This window comes from Carassius gibelio, chromosome A9, assembly GCF_023724105.1.
Source record: "Carassius gibelio isolate Cgi1373 ecotype wild population from Czech Republic chromosome A9, carGib1.2-hapl.c, whole genome shotgun sequence".
In the NCBI taxonomy this organism is placed as follows: domain Eukaryota; kingdom Metazoa; phylum Chordata; class Actinopteri; order Cypriniformes; family Cyprinidae; genus Carassius; species Carassius gibelio.
In genome coordinates, this window is record NC_068379.1 from 24055136 (window position 1) to 24077510 (window position 22375).

The 22375-nt window shown below is 37.0% G+C and overlaps 1 protein-coding gene across 2 annotated transcripts in view; it reads right to left on the bottom strand.

Annotated features, from left to right (window-relative positions):
* Window positions 1–2839: 2839 nt before the first annotated feature.
* The window catches only part of LOC128020036 (receptor tyrosine-protein kinase erbB-4), a 295490-nt gene continuing 275954 nt past the window's right edge, over window positions 2840–22375 (bottom strand). For both annotated transcript variants that reach the window (XM_052606565.1, XM_052606566.1), the window contains exons 21-27: window positions 17457–17612; window positions 16424–16499; window positions 16098–16244; window positions 14729–14826; window positions 14393–14563; window positions 9862–10195; window positions 2840–8307 (exon numbers count right to left, since the gene is read on the bottom strand). In XM_052606565.1, coding sequence (XP_052462525.1) covers window positions 7637–8307; window positions 9862–10195; window positions 14393–14563; window positions 14729–14826; window positions 16098–16244; window positions 16424–16499; window positions 17457–17612 — 1653 coding nt within the window. In that variant the 3' untranslated portion in view covers window positions 2840–7636. The remainder of the gene's footprint in view (window positions 8308–9861; window positions 10196–14392; window positions 14564–14728; window positions 14827–16097; window positions 16245–16423; window positions 16500–17456; window positions 17613–22375) is intronic.

Below are 22375 nucleotides of genomic sequence, written 5' to 3' on the forward strand. Positions count from 1 at the left end.
CAGATGATTTGAGCTTCGTGGCATAACATCTGGCTATGTCATTTATGCAATGCTCAATCGTTACTAAGGGGTCTCCTCGCCACACCATTATATCACCACCAGCAGCCTGAGCTGTTGAAATAATGCAGGATGCATCCATGCTTTAATGTTGTTTAACATCAAATTCTGCCCCTGCTGTCTGAATGCTGCAGCAGAAATCGAGACTCGTCAGATCAGGCAACTTTTCCCAAGCAACTCACATGAGCCTGTGAGTTGTAGCCTTGGTTTCCTGTTCTTAGCTGGCAGGAGTGGCACCTGTTGTGCTCTTCTAATGCTGTGATGTGTGTTCAGAGATGTTCTGTTGCATACCTCGGTTGAATGGCTTATTGAGGAACTGTTGCTTTTCTAGCAGCTTAAACCAGTCTGATCATTCTCCTCTGACCTCTTGCATCAACAAGGCATTTTCACCCACAGAACCATAGGATATTTTCTCTTTTTCTCTGTAAATGCATAGTTTTGCTCAGTTTGGAACTCTGGATAAAATTGAGTAGAAAGTATACTGGTAAAATATATAACTAATTAAATGTTTCAGATTTGTATATTGCTTGCAATTGTATTTATTTATTTTTTAATGCACAAATACTTTTGAATGGCTATCAATGCAGAAAAATGTTTGTTACTGCCAGATGATAGAATTATGGCATCTAATGACAGGGGCTGACAGGACCATGATAAGGTAACTTAGCAAAACCATGAATCCTATAGTTAGTTACAATCGGAGTCATATTTGTGCCATTACTTGACTAAAGGATTAGTTCACTTTAAAATTAAAATTTCCTGATAATTTATAATAATTCAACCCATGTCATTCAAGATGTAAATGTCTTTCTTTCTTCAGTCGAAAAGGTTTTTCATGAAAACATTCCAGGATTATTCTCCTCATAGTGTACTTCAACGGCTACCAAACGGTTAAAGGTGAAAATTACAGTTTCAGTGCTGAGAATGAGTGTTTCATTTTTACAGATTAGCAGACTATAGCATTGCTCAACCACAGCAGCTGGGAAAATATCCAATATGAAATTTCAAAGTGTTTGGTGGCAATCATTCTGTTAGATTTAAAAAAATTTGATTCAGTCAATGAGATTGCTCTAGAGATCGGTCCATAGATTACCTGTAGGCTGAGGCATATCAATGGGCACATTGAGGGAAAATGAAAGACTCTTGATTGGTGGCTTTTGCGCCTCATCTCTCCAGTGCAGGGAATGTAATACGCGTCCTATAATGAAAGCTCTCAGGGGAACTCTTCCTCTGCTTAGTGGTCTATACCGGGCCCACTCAATCACAAATGCAGCGCGTGCTGATGTACCGACCGGGCTTTCAGTAACACCATGCTGCTAAGTCTGGAAAATGCCTTCTATCGTTTTTAGTGGCATACACTTTGTTGCCACATGACGAAGCACAACATTTATCTCTGCATTTATGGAAATGCTGAGTTCCACAATGCGAAAATAGAATATGACTGCTCTCTTGTGAAAAAGAACACCATTGCTCTTTCCCCTGGTTTAGTTGGTTCATTAATACAGACAGCTGCAGTTTATTATCAGGTTACATAAATGTGACTCTAAAGGCAGTTCTTTATAATTTTGGCTATATTTAAAAATTAATTTGGAGTGCAATTGACAAACCAGTGCAAACCAGTGCAATTGACATTAGTACAAATTTCATATTTTTGTTTCGAGATTTAAAAACACTAGGCATAATACCCTTGCAGACTGAATAAAATCAGAGTGTTAAACTAAAACGCTGGAGTTTGTATCATCATACATATGTGATTTTCTGTGAAAAATCTCCAGACTGCATATTGGGGCTAAATCTGAAAATAAATTATGACAGAATTGTTATTTTTGGATGAAGAATTCCTGTAGGCAACGGTTGCTGGATTTAATTTTCCGGCATTTTCAGGTTCTATTTACACAAATAATATGAAAGCACCTAATCTGATCCTAATTTAAAGCATATTACCCAACCAAATGAATTATTTTAGGGTAAAGGTTTTAAGAAAAACAGGTACAAAAACAGCAGCAGTAAATCATCACAGCGGGAAAGATCATTTCTCTTCAAAGGAAAATCCATACAGAATGTCACAGGTAAAGAAGGAAGGGCTGGGAAAATGATGGATTGCGTCTATCACACTCAATTATGTGCTTGAGAAAAGTGACTCAGTATGGGAGGGGAAAAGAAAGACAATACTGATCACAACCTCTTACAATATTGGATTTCTAGTGACAATACCATAAAATGTTACTGCGGGGAAAAGAGCAGATTCTGTCATGCACAAGCACACAAAACAAATAATCACTCTTTATCTTCTTGTGTCGTGATTATCAGAGATATTAAGGTTTGAAGGTGGTTGCAATGCAATTCAGCTAAGAGTGCAAGAACTTTCATCAGATTGCAGTGTAGGGCACAATAAAATCAGTGACTAGCAACTATGAATGCTAAACTACCTCACATCCCCATATAAAACAATTGCCATCTGAATAGAGCTTAATTCTGAGTTCTTCTGTTGAAACAAAGTGATGAATATGCAGTCAAGAGCACATGGCCAGCACATCTAGCGTTTCACTGTGACATTTTGATGTTAAATTCCATCTTTTTTTATGCTGATTAAAAAGGTTGTAGTATCTGATTTTAAGAGCATGAAATTCTGAATCATTGCCTTGAGATAACTGCAGACTTGACAGACACTCGCTATCCATCCAGACATTCAAAAAAGAAAAAAATCTCTGAGCCATCTTAATGTCATGTGTAAAGAATGTGAGATGCAAATAAAAATAAAAAAATTGGACAGACTGCTAAATCAGGTGTTGTATTTATTTATTTATTTAAATTAAAAATATAGATTCAGGTAACAAAACTGTGAAACAGTATTTAAATGCTCTAGCTTTGGGGAATGGGAAAGCTGTGGTGGAGAAAGTTACTGTGACCAGAGCTGAAGATGGGTGTCAAAAACTGAGTTTTGTTTTGACGAGCCACCACTCAGTAACAACGTGGCCAAATGAACACTCCAGACAATTAGAGACTCTCTTGAAGGAACACCATGGCAGATGTTTTTGAGAAAGTTGAGTTCAGTGACTGTGGCTTTTGTCATCATTTCTCACCGTGTTTGCACTCACAGTCTTTTAATAAGCCTGAGCTCACGGTGTGGTTGGCTGCAGATGTCAAGAGATGGAAATATGAATTACATATTCAGAAAGAACTAGACACTCGCAATATGACCAGGACTAAAGTCAGGAAAAGTCTATCTGGAGTTGAGAGAGATTCCTGGGAGATAGAAATGCTATTGTCAGACAGCTGCAGATTCCCCACGCTGGATTCTGTACAAAGAGAACATTGTGGGGTGATGGAGGGAGGCTATACCTGACAGAAAGAAAACATCTCCTACCTCTTGAACATGGGCAGAGGTTAAAGAACACAAAAAGCACCAAGCATACGGTGCACGGTGCATACGGTCACGAAAAAACACACCGAAGTACCAAATGAACCTGCAAGATCTACAAAATCAAATATGTGCTGTTCAAATTACAGATATATACAGCCATCAAATAAGAATAACTGGTCACACACAATATAAGTGAACAAAACATAATGAAAAAAAAAAGGTCAGTTCAAAAAGAGCATAAGTTTCCCAGCTATTTACAAATATATCTGGCCAATTCAACTGTCTATAAAAATACTATTCACATTTTCTCAACGTACAGTATTAAAACCACGAGGAACAACTATTCCAAATGTCAGTGTTGCAGGAAGATTTTTTTCTTCCCTTTATTTGTCCTGTGTAATATCAAATTATTTTTTAAATGTGCTTAAATCTAACGATACTTTCCGACTACCTTGCCACATGCAAAATAAGTTCCAGTGTGCATTTCAAAAGAAATGATAAAAGACAATACAAAAAAACCCAAAATACACTTTTGTTTGCAATCTTCGATGCTGCAGATTTGATATGCAAACAAACATTATCAGATTAGCAAATGCAGACTCAGTAAAACTGCAAATTAATTTAATTGTCTGTGTTAAACGAAGTACCCTAAAATACTGTAAGTACCTAAACAGTAATGTGATAACAGAAGCTGAAACACATTGTATTTTGTAAAGCTTATTGCCTCTTTATACTGTAAAATGATATCAGGATTATTATAAAAGAGCTTTAGGGCTTATTTAAACATACGAAGGGACTTTTATGTGCCTAAATCATCCAGGTGGATGCAGCACACTAGTGGTGGACGAGGAGATTCCCCCTGACAAATGTAAAGCGCTTTTAGTGCCTAGAAAAGCGCTATATAAATGTAAGGAATTAATGAATTAGTTGTATGTTACAACTAGCTGATGAGGAAGAAAAACATATGGAAAGCTTATGATTTTTAAACTCAAAATCCCACAATTTCCAACAAACCACCCATAATCCAGTTTAACCAGACACTAAAGGTGGTAAAATAGTTCTGCAGTGCACTCTATTTAAATTAAGTCTTAATTATTTTTATTGCCGTTAACTCATTGCTATTGGCCTATTACTCCTAACAGAAATCAGGCAGTAAACCTAAGTACATTAAAGAGTTGTGCACATTTTCTCCTGATCGTGGCAGTAGTAATTCATCAAATGTTTACTGAATGTAGAATAACATGCCAAGCAGGCATTACATCTAGATGTGCAGTGTAGTAAAGCACACTTTAAGCATTTTGAAGAGATGATTCAAGGGTCTGGAACTTAGTGAACTCACTTAGTGGACTAAAGAAAAAAAAAGAAAAGAAAAGAAAATAAGCCTTCACCAATAATTTTACCACTCTTTACATAATTGTCTTTGAGCCCCTTCTGGTATATTTAGTTCATGTCAAGATGTCTTTGTGTTGTTCTAGATTTTTCTAACAGGGAGTCAAATTGTTTGTGCTCCATCCAAAACTCATATCCTAGAGTTTCAAGAAATTGGAAATGTTTCCAAAGAGAATGAGTCCAATCCTCTAACAGTCGCTAATAGTGAAATTATTAGCAAAGAGTCATCCTTAAATTTCAGGCATTCTTCTCCCTCTATTTTGGTCTAGTTGTTCCTCACTTGATGGATTTAGTTAATCTTTACCCACCATGTATTCACAGCAGTTGCTACATATATAGATTTAGACACCCTGATCTGCCGTGACATTATCAGTAGCATATGCACAAGGTCCTTGCCTTTAATTGGTTTAAGAGAAGTTAACTGCAAGCTTCTACCCTTTTGGAAACTGTAAGGTGGTTTTGATGGAGGTTGCACCAGAATCATTTAGATAACTATGCATTGGGTTCACTCATAAATACAAGAAAGATGAATAAAATATAATTTGGTCTTAGTTCTTAATCTACACAGTGTACTTCACAACTATTAAACTAATTTCCAAACTCTATAGGAGCTTAAGTGAAGCAATTTCAAGTATGAGTTTTTGTCCTGTGCATGCATCTTCTATTATTGTTATAGGTATTCTTAGCATTCCTTTACTGTGACCCACCTTAAATTCTGCCCCAATTGCATTATTCTGAAGGTTAAAAGCTTGAGATAAATACTTAAATTAGTAAACATCTGTGTTTGGCAAATATTATGGCACGCCACAAACATTCCCTGATTTTGTTTCCAGTAGAGAGCCAAAAATGTAATTTGCCCAATCACATGGGAACAGCAATCCCAAAGAACTCTGCTCTATCTTTGTTATGTTCATTAATTAAAGTGCTCCATGTAACTGTAAACCTTCATATTCAAAAGCACAAAAAAAAAATAATAAAAAAAAATGATAGAGCAAAACAAATGTTTTGATGCATGCGGGTGGTGTTTGCTATCATCATGTAGCTATGATTATTATAAATGAGTATTCAATCAGTGCCCTTGGTGTTTAAAACAAACTCATGTGGCTGTGCCACGCTGTTAAGTGCTATAAAACCATTTCCAATCTCCAAACCAGCAACACAATATCATTATTCTCCTTAGCAGAAACGCATAGTGACTGGCAGTGTTAAAAACTATACAAGTCTGGCCAAAGAAACGTGTGTGTGGTGAAGATTTCCCCAATATGTAGCAAAGTTGTTTTCCTCCATTTGATGAGAACAACATGCCCTAATAAGCTGCGTTATCTTCCTAAATTCATATCAGTATAGCTCCATGAGATGCTTCTTAAAGAAAAGTCATTATGGGAGACAGTTCAAATGGAGTTGACATATTTGAAGCAGTCTCATCTTTGACCCCAGGGAAAATATTCCATCCGTAAATTCTCATTTGTTCCTCATGATACTGTTTGATGGTACTCCTGTCTTATAGATTTCAAAATGTCCCCTACTGTTGCAGTTTTAATGAACCCAGCTAGAAAAAGCTGCCATCTTGAATGCAAGTCTTGTGCATAACAGTTTTCCGGCCGGTCAGGCATTGTGTGCTGTTGAGTCTTCCATGCAAATCTTGGCCTCTGTAGCTGTGTAAATATCCATTTGCCACCGTACATCCATCTACATGGATACTCTTGGTTAGGCTACCTTAAGGTGACAACTCTGTGAGCATACAGATCAATGCTGGCCAGATCAACAATAAAAATGTTATTACAGTAGACTGTTGTAGATCTGCTTTTATGAAGTTATTGATTTTGTGGCAGGCTGCAGTATGGTCTCAATTATATGCAGGCGGATACAGTTCTAAGCATGAGATGCTTGTCTTCATCAGGTTGCCTTTACGCATGTAGTTTTACAGTGTCCAGTTGGGAATCATTCCATTCTCACTTAAGAATAAAAAATGATGAGAGAACGGCTCAATAGAAGTAATAAAAAGTAGCTTGTTTGAGCAATACAATACATGTGCAGAGGAATTATGGAGATATTTTGAACAGAACATTAAACAATGTGTCTTTTGAAGATACACCATTCGAGAAGGTGGTGATCCAAGGTCCCAGTTCACACCATTCTGTAATGAACATATGTTTTGTTGTATATAATAGCATGTAGTTTACAGCCAGGGTTGTCATTTAAATTTTTTTTGAGTCTCAGTTAGTTGGTGACATTGAGGACCTTTTTGGGCCCTTGTGTCCCAGGGCTCACAAAGACATTCCCAATATGACGGATTTGCATACAACACATCTGCCTCATAAAATCATGTATGGTGTGCTAAAATAAACTGTTAACTGAAGTCATAAATTACAACAGATCATATCGTAGCTTCAAATTAAATTCCCCCAAAAATTCCCAGTTCTGTAATTACAGATAAGAATGACCCCTCTCTGCTATTGGACCAACCCACATTGCACGTCAACGTCAGTACTTGCTTTCAATGAGATGACTGTAACATCTACAAAATGCTAGGAAGAGTATCACTTTCCGAAAGTTGGGCTCAGGTAGGGGAAACAGATCTTAATGGTGCATGAGGTGAGAAGAGACAAGCAGGAAGGAGCTTTGATTGATGTGGCCATCTGTGACCAATGCCTCTGGAGGAGAAGTTCACTCAAGTGGATCAGTTCTAGGTCATTGGAGGTTGAGTGTTAAATCCAGTTCAGAGAAGAGCGCAGAGATTGCAGTGCTGGTGTGAGAGCCAGCATGAGAACACACTATGACTCTCTCTTTACCTCCATCTTTCCTTCGTTGTCTTGGCTGTTGTTGCTACACAACAGTGTTCCTCTGACGATAGGGAGGCGGTGGCAACACTGTGCCCGGTTTTAGTGCATACTCAGACAGGTACTCCTGGTTCTCAGCCACGGCGGGTCGGATCCGACCATTTTGCCGGTAGAAGAAGCGTGTGCTGCAGTCCTGCAGATACTCAGGGTTGTGGAGAGTGCCCTTAGGGGGAAGACTGTGCTGCCAGTACTCGGGATTGTCAAATGTCTTTTTGGGCTTTATGTCTGCTTTGATAGTACCAGAGTGTGTGGGGTGGAGAGTGTGTCCGGGATGGGCGGAGTGGTGGGTGTGGCCTGAGAGGGTGGAGATGCTTTGTTTGCCTTGGTACAGTGGCTGAGTTGAGACATGGGAACTGGGTGCTGCTGGTTGCATGGTTTGGGGAAGGTTTTGGCTGATGGAAGTTCCACTATTTGCTGCTGCTACTACTACTGCTGCTGCTGCCGTGTGTGCCATAGGCACTCCGTTCTTCCGCAATACATCATGACTCTTTTCCCCAGAATTATGGAAGGTGTTTAGGTACAACGGGTCATTGACGTACTCATCCTCCACTTTGGGCTGCCCGTTGGAGGTACTGTGGTAACCTCGCTCGGTAGTGTGGACTTCTCCATTTTTGCGATGAGTGACAAAGGGGTTCTCTTCCACAGGGTTGAGATAATCTGCATGGTAAAATAAGAGAACTGTCAGAAGAGAGGGGGTAAGCAGACTTAGAACATTGTGGCAGCTAGCGCTCTAAGGTAAAGCCGACTACCACTGATCTCAGCAGGCTTTTTTATACAGACTCAACAGATTGCTCTCTGAAGTCCTAGAGTTATAGTAAATCAAAGTTCTGTCCATGAAAAGTTTTGGTAGAGTATACTTTAGCATACTTTAGAAAAGAATGCAAATTATTGAGGTTATAAAGTGTGCAAGTGAACCCATGCAAGGATTAACACAAATTAGCCCAAGATTAGCCCAAATTTCAAATGGATTAATCACTGCTTTGAACCCTGTTTTATGAAGAACTGCTTGATAGCATGTTTAACAAAACTTTAGTGGGTACTAAGTACAACTTGTGGTTTTATAGGTAAGAAATGTGAAACAATAGTGGCTAGGGTTCCTGTAGGTAAAATAACATAATAATTTCTTAGGTTATACAACCGATAAAATTTGTGTCTTGATCCAATGTCATTCACTTTGGATAAAAGAGTGTTACATTACATTTAATGTAATGTTTAGCAGCAGACAAATAATCACAAATGGCCTCAAAGCTTTTCTCGTTAAATATTTATGAGCTTTGTAGTCAGAAACTTTTACAGGTTCTATTTAGTTTCAACATTTAAAGGAAAGTCAAAAAGGTCAAAGCGATGGAAAACTGTCATTCTGTCATCATTCACTGTATGACTGACTTTCTTCTGTGGAAGATAAAAGATTATATTTTGAAATGTCTCTGTATTTTTTTGTCCATACCATGAAAGTCAGTGGTCTTCCACAACTGTTTGGTTTCCAACATTCTTCAGAACATCTTTTGTGTTACACAGAAGAAAGTCAGTCATACAGTTGTGCAATCACATGAGGGTGAGTAAATGACAGAATATGTTTTTTAGATAACCTACGCCGTTAAAACGACCAGAGTGGATTTCACAAGTTCATGCTTACATATAATTAGCTGAAGTATGGTAATGCATATTTGGCGTGCTGTCCAGGGAAGGGTTTCGAGCTCGGGAATGGCTCGAACCTAGAGTACCCTCCCCTGTATTAGTGTAGAATAAACTCTAAGTGAGGAGATGGGGCTGAGCAGGGATGCTGATAAACCGTCAATGGATATAAAAGTTATCTTGAGTGTGCTCCACCTGTGTCAATTAAGCTAAGTATCTGATGCGCTCCTCCCGAGCCTTGTTAATAAAACATCATATGGTGACATTTACACAGATGGACAAGCAGTTATTAAAAAAGTTTTTTTGCAATACTATTTCCCTTGTAAATATGCAAGAACACTAACCCAGGGTTTTTAAATGTACAAAGTGAAATCTCAAAACTTGACTACACAGGATTAATTACTAACCACTGGGTAAAAACGTGAACAGTGTGAATCATTGAACAAAGACAAAAAAGGGTCTCAAATGGCACTGGATAAATAATTTCAAGTGTAAAATGAGTAAGGGATCTCTGTGTGAGCTCTGTTAGATCCAACTCCTCTATCACTCACTCGCTCCAGTTTATCCTTCCATTACCTGAGGGCTTTTTGTCCTGCATGGCGCTCATGTATGTAGCCTGGTCGGTCTCAGCTCTCGCTCCACGCTCACATAGTATCACAGTTGGGTCTGAACTGTAGCGCTGGACACTGCTTTCCTCCCCTGTGCTCGCCCTGGGTGAAGCCTTCTTCCTGAGAGTGCCATTACAGCGGCTGTCTTCAAATGCCTCCGAAGTCCCCGAGGCTCCCTGCTGGGCCATAGATTGCTTCTGAGTGGAACAGCCTGGGCTGACCGCAGACAAAGCCACAAACCGCGGGATAGTGGCCATCATCTCCTCCATTCCGAAGCTGCCGTCCTGGTATGCGAACTGGTTCTGCAAAAAAAAACAAATGAGCCTTTTAGTATTTTTGGCATGATCTATTTCTGTTTGCTTTACAATTAAACACTTCAAGAGAGGCAAATATTTTGTGCTAGCAAGGCTCCAAATATTAATACGGTTTAGGATATTTAATGAAAACTTGGCAACAGTGAATGAACAGACAAGAGTGTACTAACACAACTCTCCTGATTCATCACTATTATTATTATTTTTTTTTACTTATCCCTAATCCTCAGACTCTCTCCATCTGCCTGTCTTTGTTTATCATCTTACTGTGCACTTCCTTTTTATTAAGTGCTGTGGTGGCAACAGAGTGTAGCAAAAAGGCCAAGGATATAATATATAAGATGGTGAAACCATGTTTCTTTAATACCATGGTACTGACTTATCACCATATTCATGCACTATAGTATTTTAAATAGTTCTTTAAAGTACTGTAGAGAATACCATGATATTACCAAACAACCAATCTGAAGTCTTTCGTGGAGTCTTTTGTTTTTAATCCAACTGTTATATAATGTGAAGAAGACATTCATTTACTATGAACAATCTTGTTTGGTTTGTTATTAAATATAGTTGTGATATACCCCATTATAAAACCATGGAAATACTCCAGTTTCAGTGGGTATTGAAAATAATCACCCCATTTAAAATAATCACATTTTGTTGCTTTGCTGCTTAAAATGAAGACAGTTTATTTACTCAGTTCAACTCATAACATCCAATTGAAAGAGTTAACACCAACAGAACGAAAATAAAAAAGAAATAAAAAAACTGAATCACTGAGTTGTAAAAAGGATAACCCCCATCAGGTTTAGGAAATAAAGCCATTTCACATTCAACTGTGATCAGCTGTGGTAATTTTGATTAGCCCAGTATGAAAATAGCTTTTGTCAAGCATTTCAGTCCTTGGTAGTGCAAGTTGTGCAACTGAAGCAAACAATCAACTATGGGCGACAAGGCACTGTCAAAAGATTTCCGGGATTAAGATGTGGACAGCCACAAGTCAGGAGATGGATACAAAATAATTCAAAGGCTTTATCAATGCCTAGAAGCACAGTGAAGTCTGTTAAAGTGGAAAGTATTTAGTACAACACAAACCCTCTCAGGATCAGGACATTGCTCTAAACTGGATGAAAGAGTCAGGAGGAAACTGTTCAGAGAGGTGACCAAGACCCCTACAGCAACTCTGAAGCAGTTGCATGAATTCATGACAAAGAGTGGTCATTGTGTGCATGTGACAGCAATGTCACATATTCTCCACAAATGTGGCTTGTATGGGAGTGTTGCAAGCAAAAAGCCTCTCCTCAAGAAAACCCACATGCAGTCACGACTGAGATTTGCCAAAACGCACATTAAAGATTCTGAGGCAGATGGGAGTAAAATTAAAATTAAAAATTCAAATAATTATTTGAGTGGGCAAATACTGCAAAGTCTAGATGTTCGAAGTTAGTAGAGACATATCTCAACAGACTGAAATAATTAAAGAAAAAAGGTGTTTCAACAAAATTCTGTGATTTTGTTTTATTTATTTATTTATTTCACTTAGATGTTGCACTGAGTAAATTCAGCTGGATTAAACAAAAAACTTTGTCTGTCTTTATTTCAGGCTCCAAAGCAACAAAATGTTATTATTTTGCAGAGGGGTGATTCTTTTCTATACCTACTGTATGTGATAGTATATTTCTATTGCTGCTGTGATCTCTCTGCGGCAAGTTCCTAGGTGTTGTCTGAATGTCCTGAATTCAGTGCGTCATCTCTTATTTTACTTTATCCATGACATTTTCTCTGCTTCACTAACTACATAACACCAGTCTCATCTCATTCTCTTTTTCCATCCTGTTTTCACCAGCACCCATCCATGATGCTCTTTGAGCACCCTGGAGCTCATTGCTGAGAATGAAGGGTGCTGCTGGGGGGAGCATTACTCAAAACAAGAGAAACAAAGAGTGGAAACTGTCATATATAATATATAACTATACTGGTGGAGTGGGCAGTATCTGTAATATACTAATTTTGGATAATCTTGAGTATAAATGGCTTCAGAAATTTCATTTGAGTATTCAAATAAATTAATCAAATTTGCAATATACAACAAGAAAAACAAAAACAAAATATAATATATTTTACACAAATAAAAACTAAATAAAACGATTTTTCAACGTTTACTTTTTGAATAAAGTAGTTGTTAATGTTTATGCCAAATCTGAAAATTGTGCTTTTATCCCAGTATCCTATTAAACATTTACAACCCACTGACCAAGGAAGAAATAGTGCTTTTTATATAATGCTCAAACTTCAGTGGAGATGAATTTGGGTTAATATCGCAATCCACTGTTTGGGTTATTTGGCAGAGTTTCGCTTTCCCTCAGTTTAGCTCAGTTTATACGGCAAACTGCAGGCGAAAGATTTCTGTTCCAAAGAGGCTCTGAAGGATTGATGTCCCTCATTGATATTCATACCACTCACTCTGTTTTCTCTCCCAGTTAGACGAAAACAAAACGCAAGTTAGAATGCAAAATGGCACACATGGTTAGCGAACACGGTCCAGGCGAAAAGAGGAAACATTTCATCACACCCACCTCTCCCACACACTCTCACACCCTGGCTAAATCCATTCTAAGTCCCTGGCAAAGACTGATTGAACCCTGAGATTTTGTCTTTCTAAGTTACAGTTAAGAGCTGTTTGAGATGCATCCCAATCGGTTGTCCTTTCCCATTGCCGCTGCGCACACTAACAGTTAATAACATGCTCATGGCTGACTAACATAATGAGCAAATACCCACTCTGGACTTCCTGTCTATGGGCAAATATCATCTTCACTTTAGTGAGGACCTAGTTATTTACACTGGCATGCCTCTGTAATGAAAGCCAAGGCATGGAGCCCATTATAGGCACACTTATTGAGGGCGACTTTTTTTTTTTTCTCCACTCCACAGGAAAACCTTAATGCATGTCACAAAATCACTGCTGCTTTTCAAAATGCTAAGACAAATTAGGACCTGTAAATAAAAAGGACTCTTTATCAATAGGGGGCATTATTGAATGAGACTTCCTTTTTTTTTAGTCATCGCATTCATGATTTCATATTTCAGTGGCAGACAGGTTCGATCTGGGAGGGCATAGCATCTGTCAGAGAAGAAATGGTGGGCCGGTTTTTCTGGGATGCTTGCGTCGGTGCCACTTAATTGGTTAGGAGAGCATCCATCCACTCCAAGGTCAACGTCAGCTAGATGATAGACTCAACTGAAAACTTTATTCAGCCTCAGACAAGCAATAAATAGAGCTTCATGGATCGAGAACTAAAAGTGCATTAAAATGTAAATGGTATTCTTAAATATGTAAATATGTGCAAAATACCCACATGTGGATGCATGATGTATGTGTCAATGCATCAACGACCTCTTGTCTTTTGCCTACTTAAGACATATTTCACTGTTTGACAGGATTTATATGCTATATTCTACGCAGTCTCCTCCCAAAGAGTGCGACCAAAGCTAGTTGATTCTCTCCAAACATTTTACCAAAACAGAAATCTAGGCCTTACTATGATTTCAAGTATTCAGATGAAGTGATAGGAGCCTTAAAGACCTACCGTTATAACAATCCAATGTTTCTGAAACTCTTTACACAAAATACAATCTAATTTAGCCACTAAACATTGATTGATTTCATTCCCTTTCGATACGTTAAAGTACCATCATTCAATGGTACTTTTTAAAATTATTTTAAAAAGAAGTCTCTTAGGCTCATCAAGGCTGCATGTATTTAATAAAAAATAGTAAAAACAGTTATACTGTGAAATAATATTTCAATTTAAATGAACTTTTCTATTTTAACACATTTTTAGATTTAATTTATTTCTGTGATGGCAAAGCTGAATTTTCAGCAGCCATTTCTCCCTTCTTCAGTCACATGAACCTTAAGAAATCATTATATGTTGAAAAACATTTATTCTGATCATCAGCATCAAAACCATGACACATTTTTTCAGTATCATTGATCATTGTGTTCTAAATTAAGTTCTATAGTTTATAAAACAATACAGATTTTTTGTAACAATGTAAAAGTATTTATCATCATGTTTGATTAATTTAATGCATACTTCCTGAAAAAAAAAAAAAAAAAAAAAAAAAAAAAAAAAGATATATATATATATATATATATATATATATATATAGTACACTCACTCTGTTGGAGTCAATGCGTGATCTGGTTGTGTATGCCAGTGGAGGAATACTGAAGGCGTGTGGCACTAAATACTCCTCGGCATCCATCAGATCCTCCAGTTCCTCCTCATCTAGCAGACTCTGGAAGAACTTACTGTCATTGGGGCTGGGCAGCTTCATGCGGTCGTCTCCCTGACACAGAAAGCATCAGGCTTGAGATATCATGCTTATTATGCAAATAAACAAGGCTTTATGACACTTACATGTTCTATTTATTATTTGTTCTTTCATTTTGTTATAGATTTTATTATTGTACAGTACTTCATGGCCATTTGAGCTCAGCTGTGAGGCTCTTACCTGGATGACTAGGTAACGTTGTGGATCTCTTGCCATTCGGCTGAACTCTGCTGCAAGCTCCTTAAATCTGGGTCTGCTGTCTGCATCTATCATCCAGCCTGGAGGGACACACATAGCACAACTTCAGTCAGCAAAGTAGAACACAAAGGATGAACAATACTGTGAGCTTTCTGTACGTTTAAAAGAAGGTTCTGGCTTCATCATCTGTGAAATGCTAACAATCACCACAGAAATCATTTTCCCTCTCTATTTTTAAAACAATAGAAAATGTGTTTACAAAAACGCACATAACATGTTGATAAGTTAATCTGCCTAGAACAGTAGAGCGCATTAACAACTCAAATTATTTTGTAAGTAACAATTAAAATAAGTGATTTAACAAAACTGCAGTCTTCATATTTCTGCAGTTTAATCCTTTGGAATTATATTTTCTATAGACTTTCATCATGGTATGTTTTGTAAACATAATACTGCCCCATAGCCTCTACTCAGTTTGAAGTGAGAATAAATCTTAATAGCTGTTTAGCTTGTGGCTCACAGTGTCCCGGACACCAGTATTTGAATGATTCAGAAAAGATGAGGTTAGGATCATAGTATTTTGGTAGTACTACAGCACACAGTGATCGTATTACATTTTAATGTTAGTTTGAATACTGAATAAGTGTCAATATTAAAATAAAAAAATAAAAAATAGCAGCGTCAATTAGTGATAGAGGCTATTTAAACTAAGTTCAAATAGCCATGGATGCTATTTACACTGTGCAAAGTGCAAAGAGCTAGATTCTATTTACACTACGTTAAAATAGTAAGTTTTCTGCTATTTATACTACTTACTGCAAATACTGGCTATCTGCACCACAGTATTGTAGTACATTATAAAAAGTATGCAATATTAACTAATTGAGTGTAAATTTAAATCAAATTATTACATTGATGCCACCTTATTGGGACAATAAAGCCCTCCCTACACATACCCTGACCCTACACAATACTTTATTTGAAACTTTTTGATTATTTCTGTCATTTTCTTTGAAAATACGTGCTTTTTTGATGTGATTTGAAATTTGAAAAGGGTTGAAATTTGAAAAAGTTCGCCAAAAGGCGGATTCGACCCCGGGTTCATCACGTCAAAATGAGTATGACACACTTTACCATCTGCACCACTGCTGCTGACATTTGACACATGTCTTTTGTGATCGTGACCAGCAGAGTCACACGTTGGTGGACAGAGTTAGTGTAAATAGCCTCTGTCAACAAGGCGGGCTATTTGCACTAAAGAACTTATGCAGAACTTATGTTGTATGCAGAATTGTCATACAACAACAACAAAAAACTGAAAAAACATCTGGAATGTGCAAAGCTCTCTTACATTTGACCATGACCATGTAGACATCAATAGTGCAAATGGGAGGTTGAGGAAGCCTCTCTCCTTTCTCCAACAGGTCAGGAATCTCTCGGGTTGGGATTCCGTCGTACGGCTTTCCTCCGAATGTCATCAGCTCCCAGATAGTCACTCCTGGAAGAAAACCCAATAAACATCATTTAAAAAAGCTTTTAGGTGTGTGCTGAGACTATCGGGTAGGTGTTTGTCTGAATCATACAGAGTATAGCTGCAAAAATCAATTGAAACTAGACTTTAAATAAGATAAATTATATTTTATTGAGGCAATTAACTGTAATTCAGGCTCATCTCACCGTAACTCCATACGTCACTTTGGTGGGTGAATTTTCTATAGTGGATGCACTCCAATGCCATCCACTTTATAGGCATCTGACAAAACAAGAGGGAACATATCATTGGAAAAATACACAGTGGTACAGTACATGAAAATGTCATAAAAAAATAAAATAAAAAAAAGCATTCATCAAGCGAGCACAGCGAGTACTGCTTTGTTGTTTATTTATGCAACTTGACAAAGTTTCTTCAAAGCTTAAATCCTTAAAACCAAACCTTATCACAGAATCATGCATTATATATTAAGTCTGGAAAGTGAATATTTCAGAAATGGAATAATCAGTAATATCTGAGTCTTTTCATCTTTTGCTTTGGAGGGGAAATAAAAACAGGTTGGGCTAAATGTGTGTGCAGTGCTTCGCTAAAGCTTTACAGTTTCTCCTCTGTGGGAGAAAAAGCATGGCTGATTTAAAATAGTAGACGGTTGGAGCTGAACAGAATAGAGCGAGTCCCAGGATATTCTATTCTGATACAGCAGCAAGAGAGAGATTCAGATGGACAAGTTTGAATCAATGTGTACATGAAGTGAAGTGCAGGAACAGGACACAGCAGCTGGTGGGTGGACGTTTGTTTCAAATGAAAAGGTGCAGTTAGTGTGTTGCTATTTGCCTCTCCTTATATTCAGCATAATATAATGTTTTCTAAAGGATCATGTGAAAATTCAGCTTTGCCATCACAGAAATAAATTACATTTAAAAACGTATTAAAATAGAAAAGTTATTTTAAATTGTAACAATATTTGACAGTATTGCTGTTTTTACTTTTTAAAAGGGTAGTCTTCTGTCTTGTAGTGTACATTTGGCCTTAGAAAACCTTGTTAATTAGCCCGTCATTAGAGGCTGTGCTCTAAAACCCAGTGACGAATGTTTAGTCAAGCACATTTCTTGATTACTCAAAGCATTGTTGTTCCAACACAAAAAGCACATTTAAAGTGATGCTATGCAAACAGGACATTGTATGCCCTTTGTCTTGTCAGGGTCATGTGACACTGACCTTGCCCCCATCTGCGTTGTATTCCTTCTCATCTGCATCCAGAAGGCGAGCCAGACCGAAGTCAGTGATCTTTATATGGTTGGGTGACTTTACTAGGACGTTCCGAGCAGCCAGATCCCTGTGCACAAGTCTCCTGTCCTCCAAGTACATCATACCCTGTACATGCACACACACACACACACACACACACACACACACACACACACACACACTTTTTAAAAATATAGTCAATTACTGTGACAATAAGTTGACTGTTTGACAGTCAAAATCCTCATTAACACTAATACTACCATAAGCATGATGATACCATCTCAAGCTAATCATAAAAAATAAAAAATAAAATCCAAACATTTAGTCTTTTGAATAAAACAGTGTACATCTGCAGTACTTTATTTTGCAACTTAATGGTTAAGAAAATGTATCTAATATTACATATAATGTAAAATTCAGTCTGATGGTATAGTTTTTTCCCCCATTGTACTCCACAAATATATGCCAAGGTGACAGTTATGTCTTAAGAGTATTCATTAAAATCAATCAAAATTTTCGTTTTTTAGTTTAAGTTCTCGTAATTTTTCTTATGTGCTTATGTCATTTTACATTGTAAAATTTTACATTTTGTCATTTTTACAAATAATTATATTCTGCTATTTCAGTTTTAGTTCAAGTCATTTTAGTAATTAAATTTAAATGTATATCAATTAATAATTAATTATTCTTGTATGTTTAAGTTTTTCATCTATTATATATATATATATATATATATATATATATATATATATATATATATATATATAAAATCTTTATTTTAATTACCAAAAATGTTTTAATAGCTTTAGTGTTAGTTAATAAAAACAATAAACTGACCATGAAAAAACTGAATTTATTGTATTTATTTATATTTACCTAACATGCTTAATAAGGTATACTAAAAAAACTGGTAGATATTACTGCAAAATACATATTTAAACTCACATGATCAACACCATCAATGAATTTCACAAGCTAATCAAATTCTTCATGAATTTCTGCATTTGTGTCATGATAAAATGAAGATTCATTTTGAGGAAGAGTTTGTAGCCTTGAAATTAAATGGTTAGGAAGAATAACATTTAGAAAATCTAAATTTGTTTGTTCTACCATCACTGTCAAGGACACTCTGGGGAGGGATTCCACTGAAAAAAAGTCATAATATTATTAATGGAGATTGTTCACATTGATAAGCAATGAGTCTCTTCTCAGGTGTGGCCATGTATTGCAAAACAATGAACTCCAGACATCAAATTTCTGGAGGAGAGAATGGAGCCGTGATCCATTCGCAAGAAAACAGCCTCTCTACTTTTTCACCAACAGGGCTTTTAAGTGCCCTTGAACCGGTGGCTGGCTGAAATTTAAATCTTAATGTGATTGGTGGAGAGGTAAGGACAGCTTATGGCAAACTGGTTTTACTAGGCAAGGGAGCTTGGAGAAGTGGGGAAATACAATTGGAGAGGTCTAGTGTAGCACATCACAGGTGCTCTATGAGATGAGAAGCCTGTTTCTGTCTTCACAGAAAGAGTCTGGTTACAAGTGTTTTTAATATCAAAGCTGTGAGAATTTATTCTTACGAGGAAAGTGTATTACATCATGTAAAGCACCAAGTTTCTGTTGCTAAACACAGCAGGTAATGCATCATATACTTGGGGAAATCCATGCAGTGCATTAATTTTTATAGGCAACTGAAGGGAAATATAAACAGATTTGGCTATTGCTGTAAGAAAAAAAAAATCCTCAAAATTTTTGTGTCTTTTGCACTGGATAAAGATATATTTGTTATATAGTTTTAGTTATATATTTAATGGTCTTAGTTATTTTAGTATGTCAGTTATTATAAGTACAGTTTTTATTTTCCGATTAATATTTACATTTTATTTCAGGTTTCAAATTACCAAAACATATTTTTAATAGGCTCGTGAAGAATAACAGTACAATTGAATTGATGGTAATATCAGAATATGAATTTTTTTTGCTGTTAACTCAAAATGGGTTGTATTCACTGTAGTCTTCATTTAACTTTTTAAATTCAAATGACTGAAGATAAAACTCAGATTTTCTGCTTTTATTTGAAGTGCAAAACAACACATAAATGGAGTACTTTTCTTTATAAAAATAACCAAATCTGCTGGATATTATTTTAATTTTATTTTCCCAGAAGAGAATATTTATGCTAATCAAATGGTTATATGTCAAACCTGAGTGAGAACTCCATTCTAATTGGGAACAAAGCAGTGACACATAAAACATATAATGAATGAGGAAAGTGACTCGCTTTGCAGCAAGTCAACAGACTCATGAATTGCAGCACAGTCAGATCTAAGAGCATGTTTCCCAATGTACTTATTAAAATGACAGCAGCGGCTCTAAAAGAGAAATCCCCCAATTAAAGATGAGCTGAGAAAATGAGAGGACCAGCTATAACAGTCTGGGAATGAAGAAAGGGGTTTATTTCAACCATATTCAGATGAGTTTGGGTTAAGCTGGGAAAGAGGATGATGCTTTAATAACAAGATTTAAAAAAGACTGATATGTTGCTCAGACAGTTCTTATGTTAAGAAACAAGTGTTCTTTACCAAAACCAACTGAGCTGCCTATAGAAGCAGGTTTCAAAGGCATTGTTTACTATGTATCTTAATTTATGCTGCCCCTCGAGATACCTCATTATGGCTTTGTAGCAGGGGCGTAGATTACGCGGGGGACGTGTCCCCCCACTTAATATCATGGAAATTCGTCCCCCGCACTTTTTCGGTCAAGTTTTTCTCATAGAGGTTTTCAAGAGCGGGTGTGAATAAATATAGATTTAAACTCAAAGAGACGGGATAGTCTGCATATGATTTGATATTTAATTCGGACCCAGAATACAGTGAGATGGACATCACAGAGCGCAAACTCTCCTGCAGTGTGCGTTTCATTCATACTCGAAGCCGGAGGGCGCTCTCGTGCAGAAAGTCATTTCAGAAAGATCCTAATATGGGCAAAAGCGTCCAGCTATAGCTGTATGAAAATAGTTTTTACACAGAGAAAAAGCAGAGAAACTTTTGCAAAGACGAAGACATTCAACATAAGATTGCAACAATATATGGTTTTTCAAGTAATCTCCAGCAGGTGATAAATAAAGTATGAACAATTTAGTGCCAATTGACATAGCATTTATTACAGAATAGAAACTATTCTGCCTTATTATGTGATAAAAAAAATGTTGCATTATAGGTAGAGCTGAAACAACGAATCGATTGAATCGATTAAAATCGATTATTAAAATAGTTGTCAACTAATTTAGTAATCGATTCGTCGTTAAATAAATTTTATTTGCCATGAGCGGCTCATTTCGTGCATATTTCAAATCTGCGGTGACCAAAGTGTGGCAGTAATGAGCCACCGGAGGTTTTACTCAGCCAGTACAGCAGGTGAAGTAGCGAATAGCCAATAGCTGGCCTCGTTTTATGTCACGTGCTTCCCGAACAGCGTCTCTGCAGCATTCAGCGGGAAGTGGGAGTACTTTACTTTGAGCCTTCAAAATGAAGAGTAACCTGTTAACTCTGCACTACTGAACTGTTTAAGGGGCCGTTCACATATCGTGTCTTTTGCGTGCTCAAGTTCGTTATTTCCTATGTAGGCGCGCAGTATGCACTCTCATAATGGAAGCGACGCACGCGGTGCGATGCGCCCGTTTTTCCAGGCGCGTCCACACCGCATCCATTTATTCTTTGCTGAAATTTCCGGGTCTTCATGGAGAGGGCACGTCATGGAGAGAGCACGTCATGGTTGCTTAGCAAAGGCAGACGCCTCAGGGGCGCTTCTGCCCGAGCGCTTTGGAAAGAAGGAGAAAGCGGCGCGACTAGCGTTTTCCACGCGTTTTTAGGTGCAATATGTGAACGGCCCCTAAGAATTTTATTTGTGCAGATTCTCCAGTACAAGGTTGTTTGCAAATGTTTAGTCGTAAAAGCTGATAACATTGCTTTTTAACAGTTAACATTTAAAGCTTTACAAACATGTTATGTGATCAGTTTGTCGTTTACCAGTTCATAATTCAGACTTGCAGCCTAATTATGACTGAATGAGAGAGGTAAATGTTTGAGTATATTTAAAATGCACTTCTTTTCTAAGTATTCACTGCTCTTTTTCACACAGCAGGTTTTTTGTGTGTCCCAATTTTTTTTTCTGGACAACCTTCTGATGGATTTTACTTTAAATTGTGAGTTCCATTCAGGTTTCATGCCATTGGCACTTTTTTTCGAAGGATTGTTTACAATTTCACAGCATAAGCTATAAAGCTTTTTCCCAGTAAATAATAAAATACAATGCACTGCAATTTTATTCTGTTTTATCCTTATACTTCGTGAAAATATGTTCTCAAAGATTCCTTAAGCTTTGTTTGGGATGTTAAACTACTTTAGGAGCTCTAAGGACTGCCATGGTGAAAACAATATTTGAAATCTCCTTGTGAATTTTGCTAGAGTATGGGTCAGTGTTTTGATTGCAGAAGAGTTCGACAAAGGATAACTAACATAATAAAACAACTCCAGGTATATTTTTGATGAGGATATGACAATGCAAAATGGTTAAAATCTCTTAAAAATCTATGCTGAATGATAAAGACCCTTTATTAATAATTTACTTGGGGAAAAAATGGAAAAAACTAAAATATAAGTACATAAACCGATTAATCGATTAATCGTAAAAATAATCGACAGATTAATCGATTATCAAAATAATCGTTAGTTGCAGCCCTAATTATAGGAAACATGATGCATTAAGAGCTGGGGGGTGAAAACTTTTGAACACAATGAAGATGGCCAAATTTTTCTTATTTTGTTGAAATATAATTTTTTTCCATTTAGTTCTGCCCTTCGTAAGCAACAGAAGATCCTTGTATGTTTCCC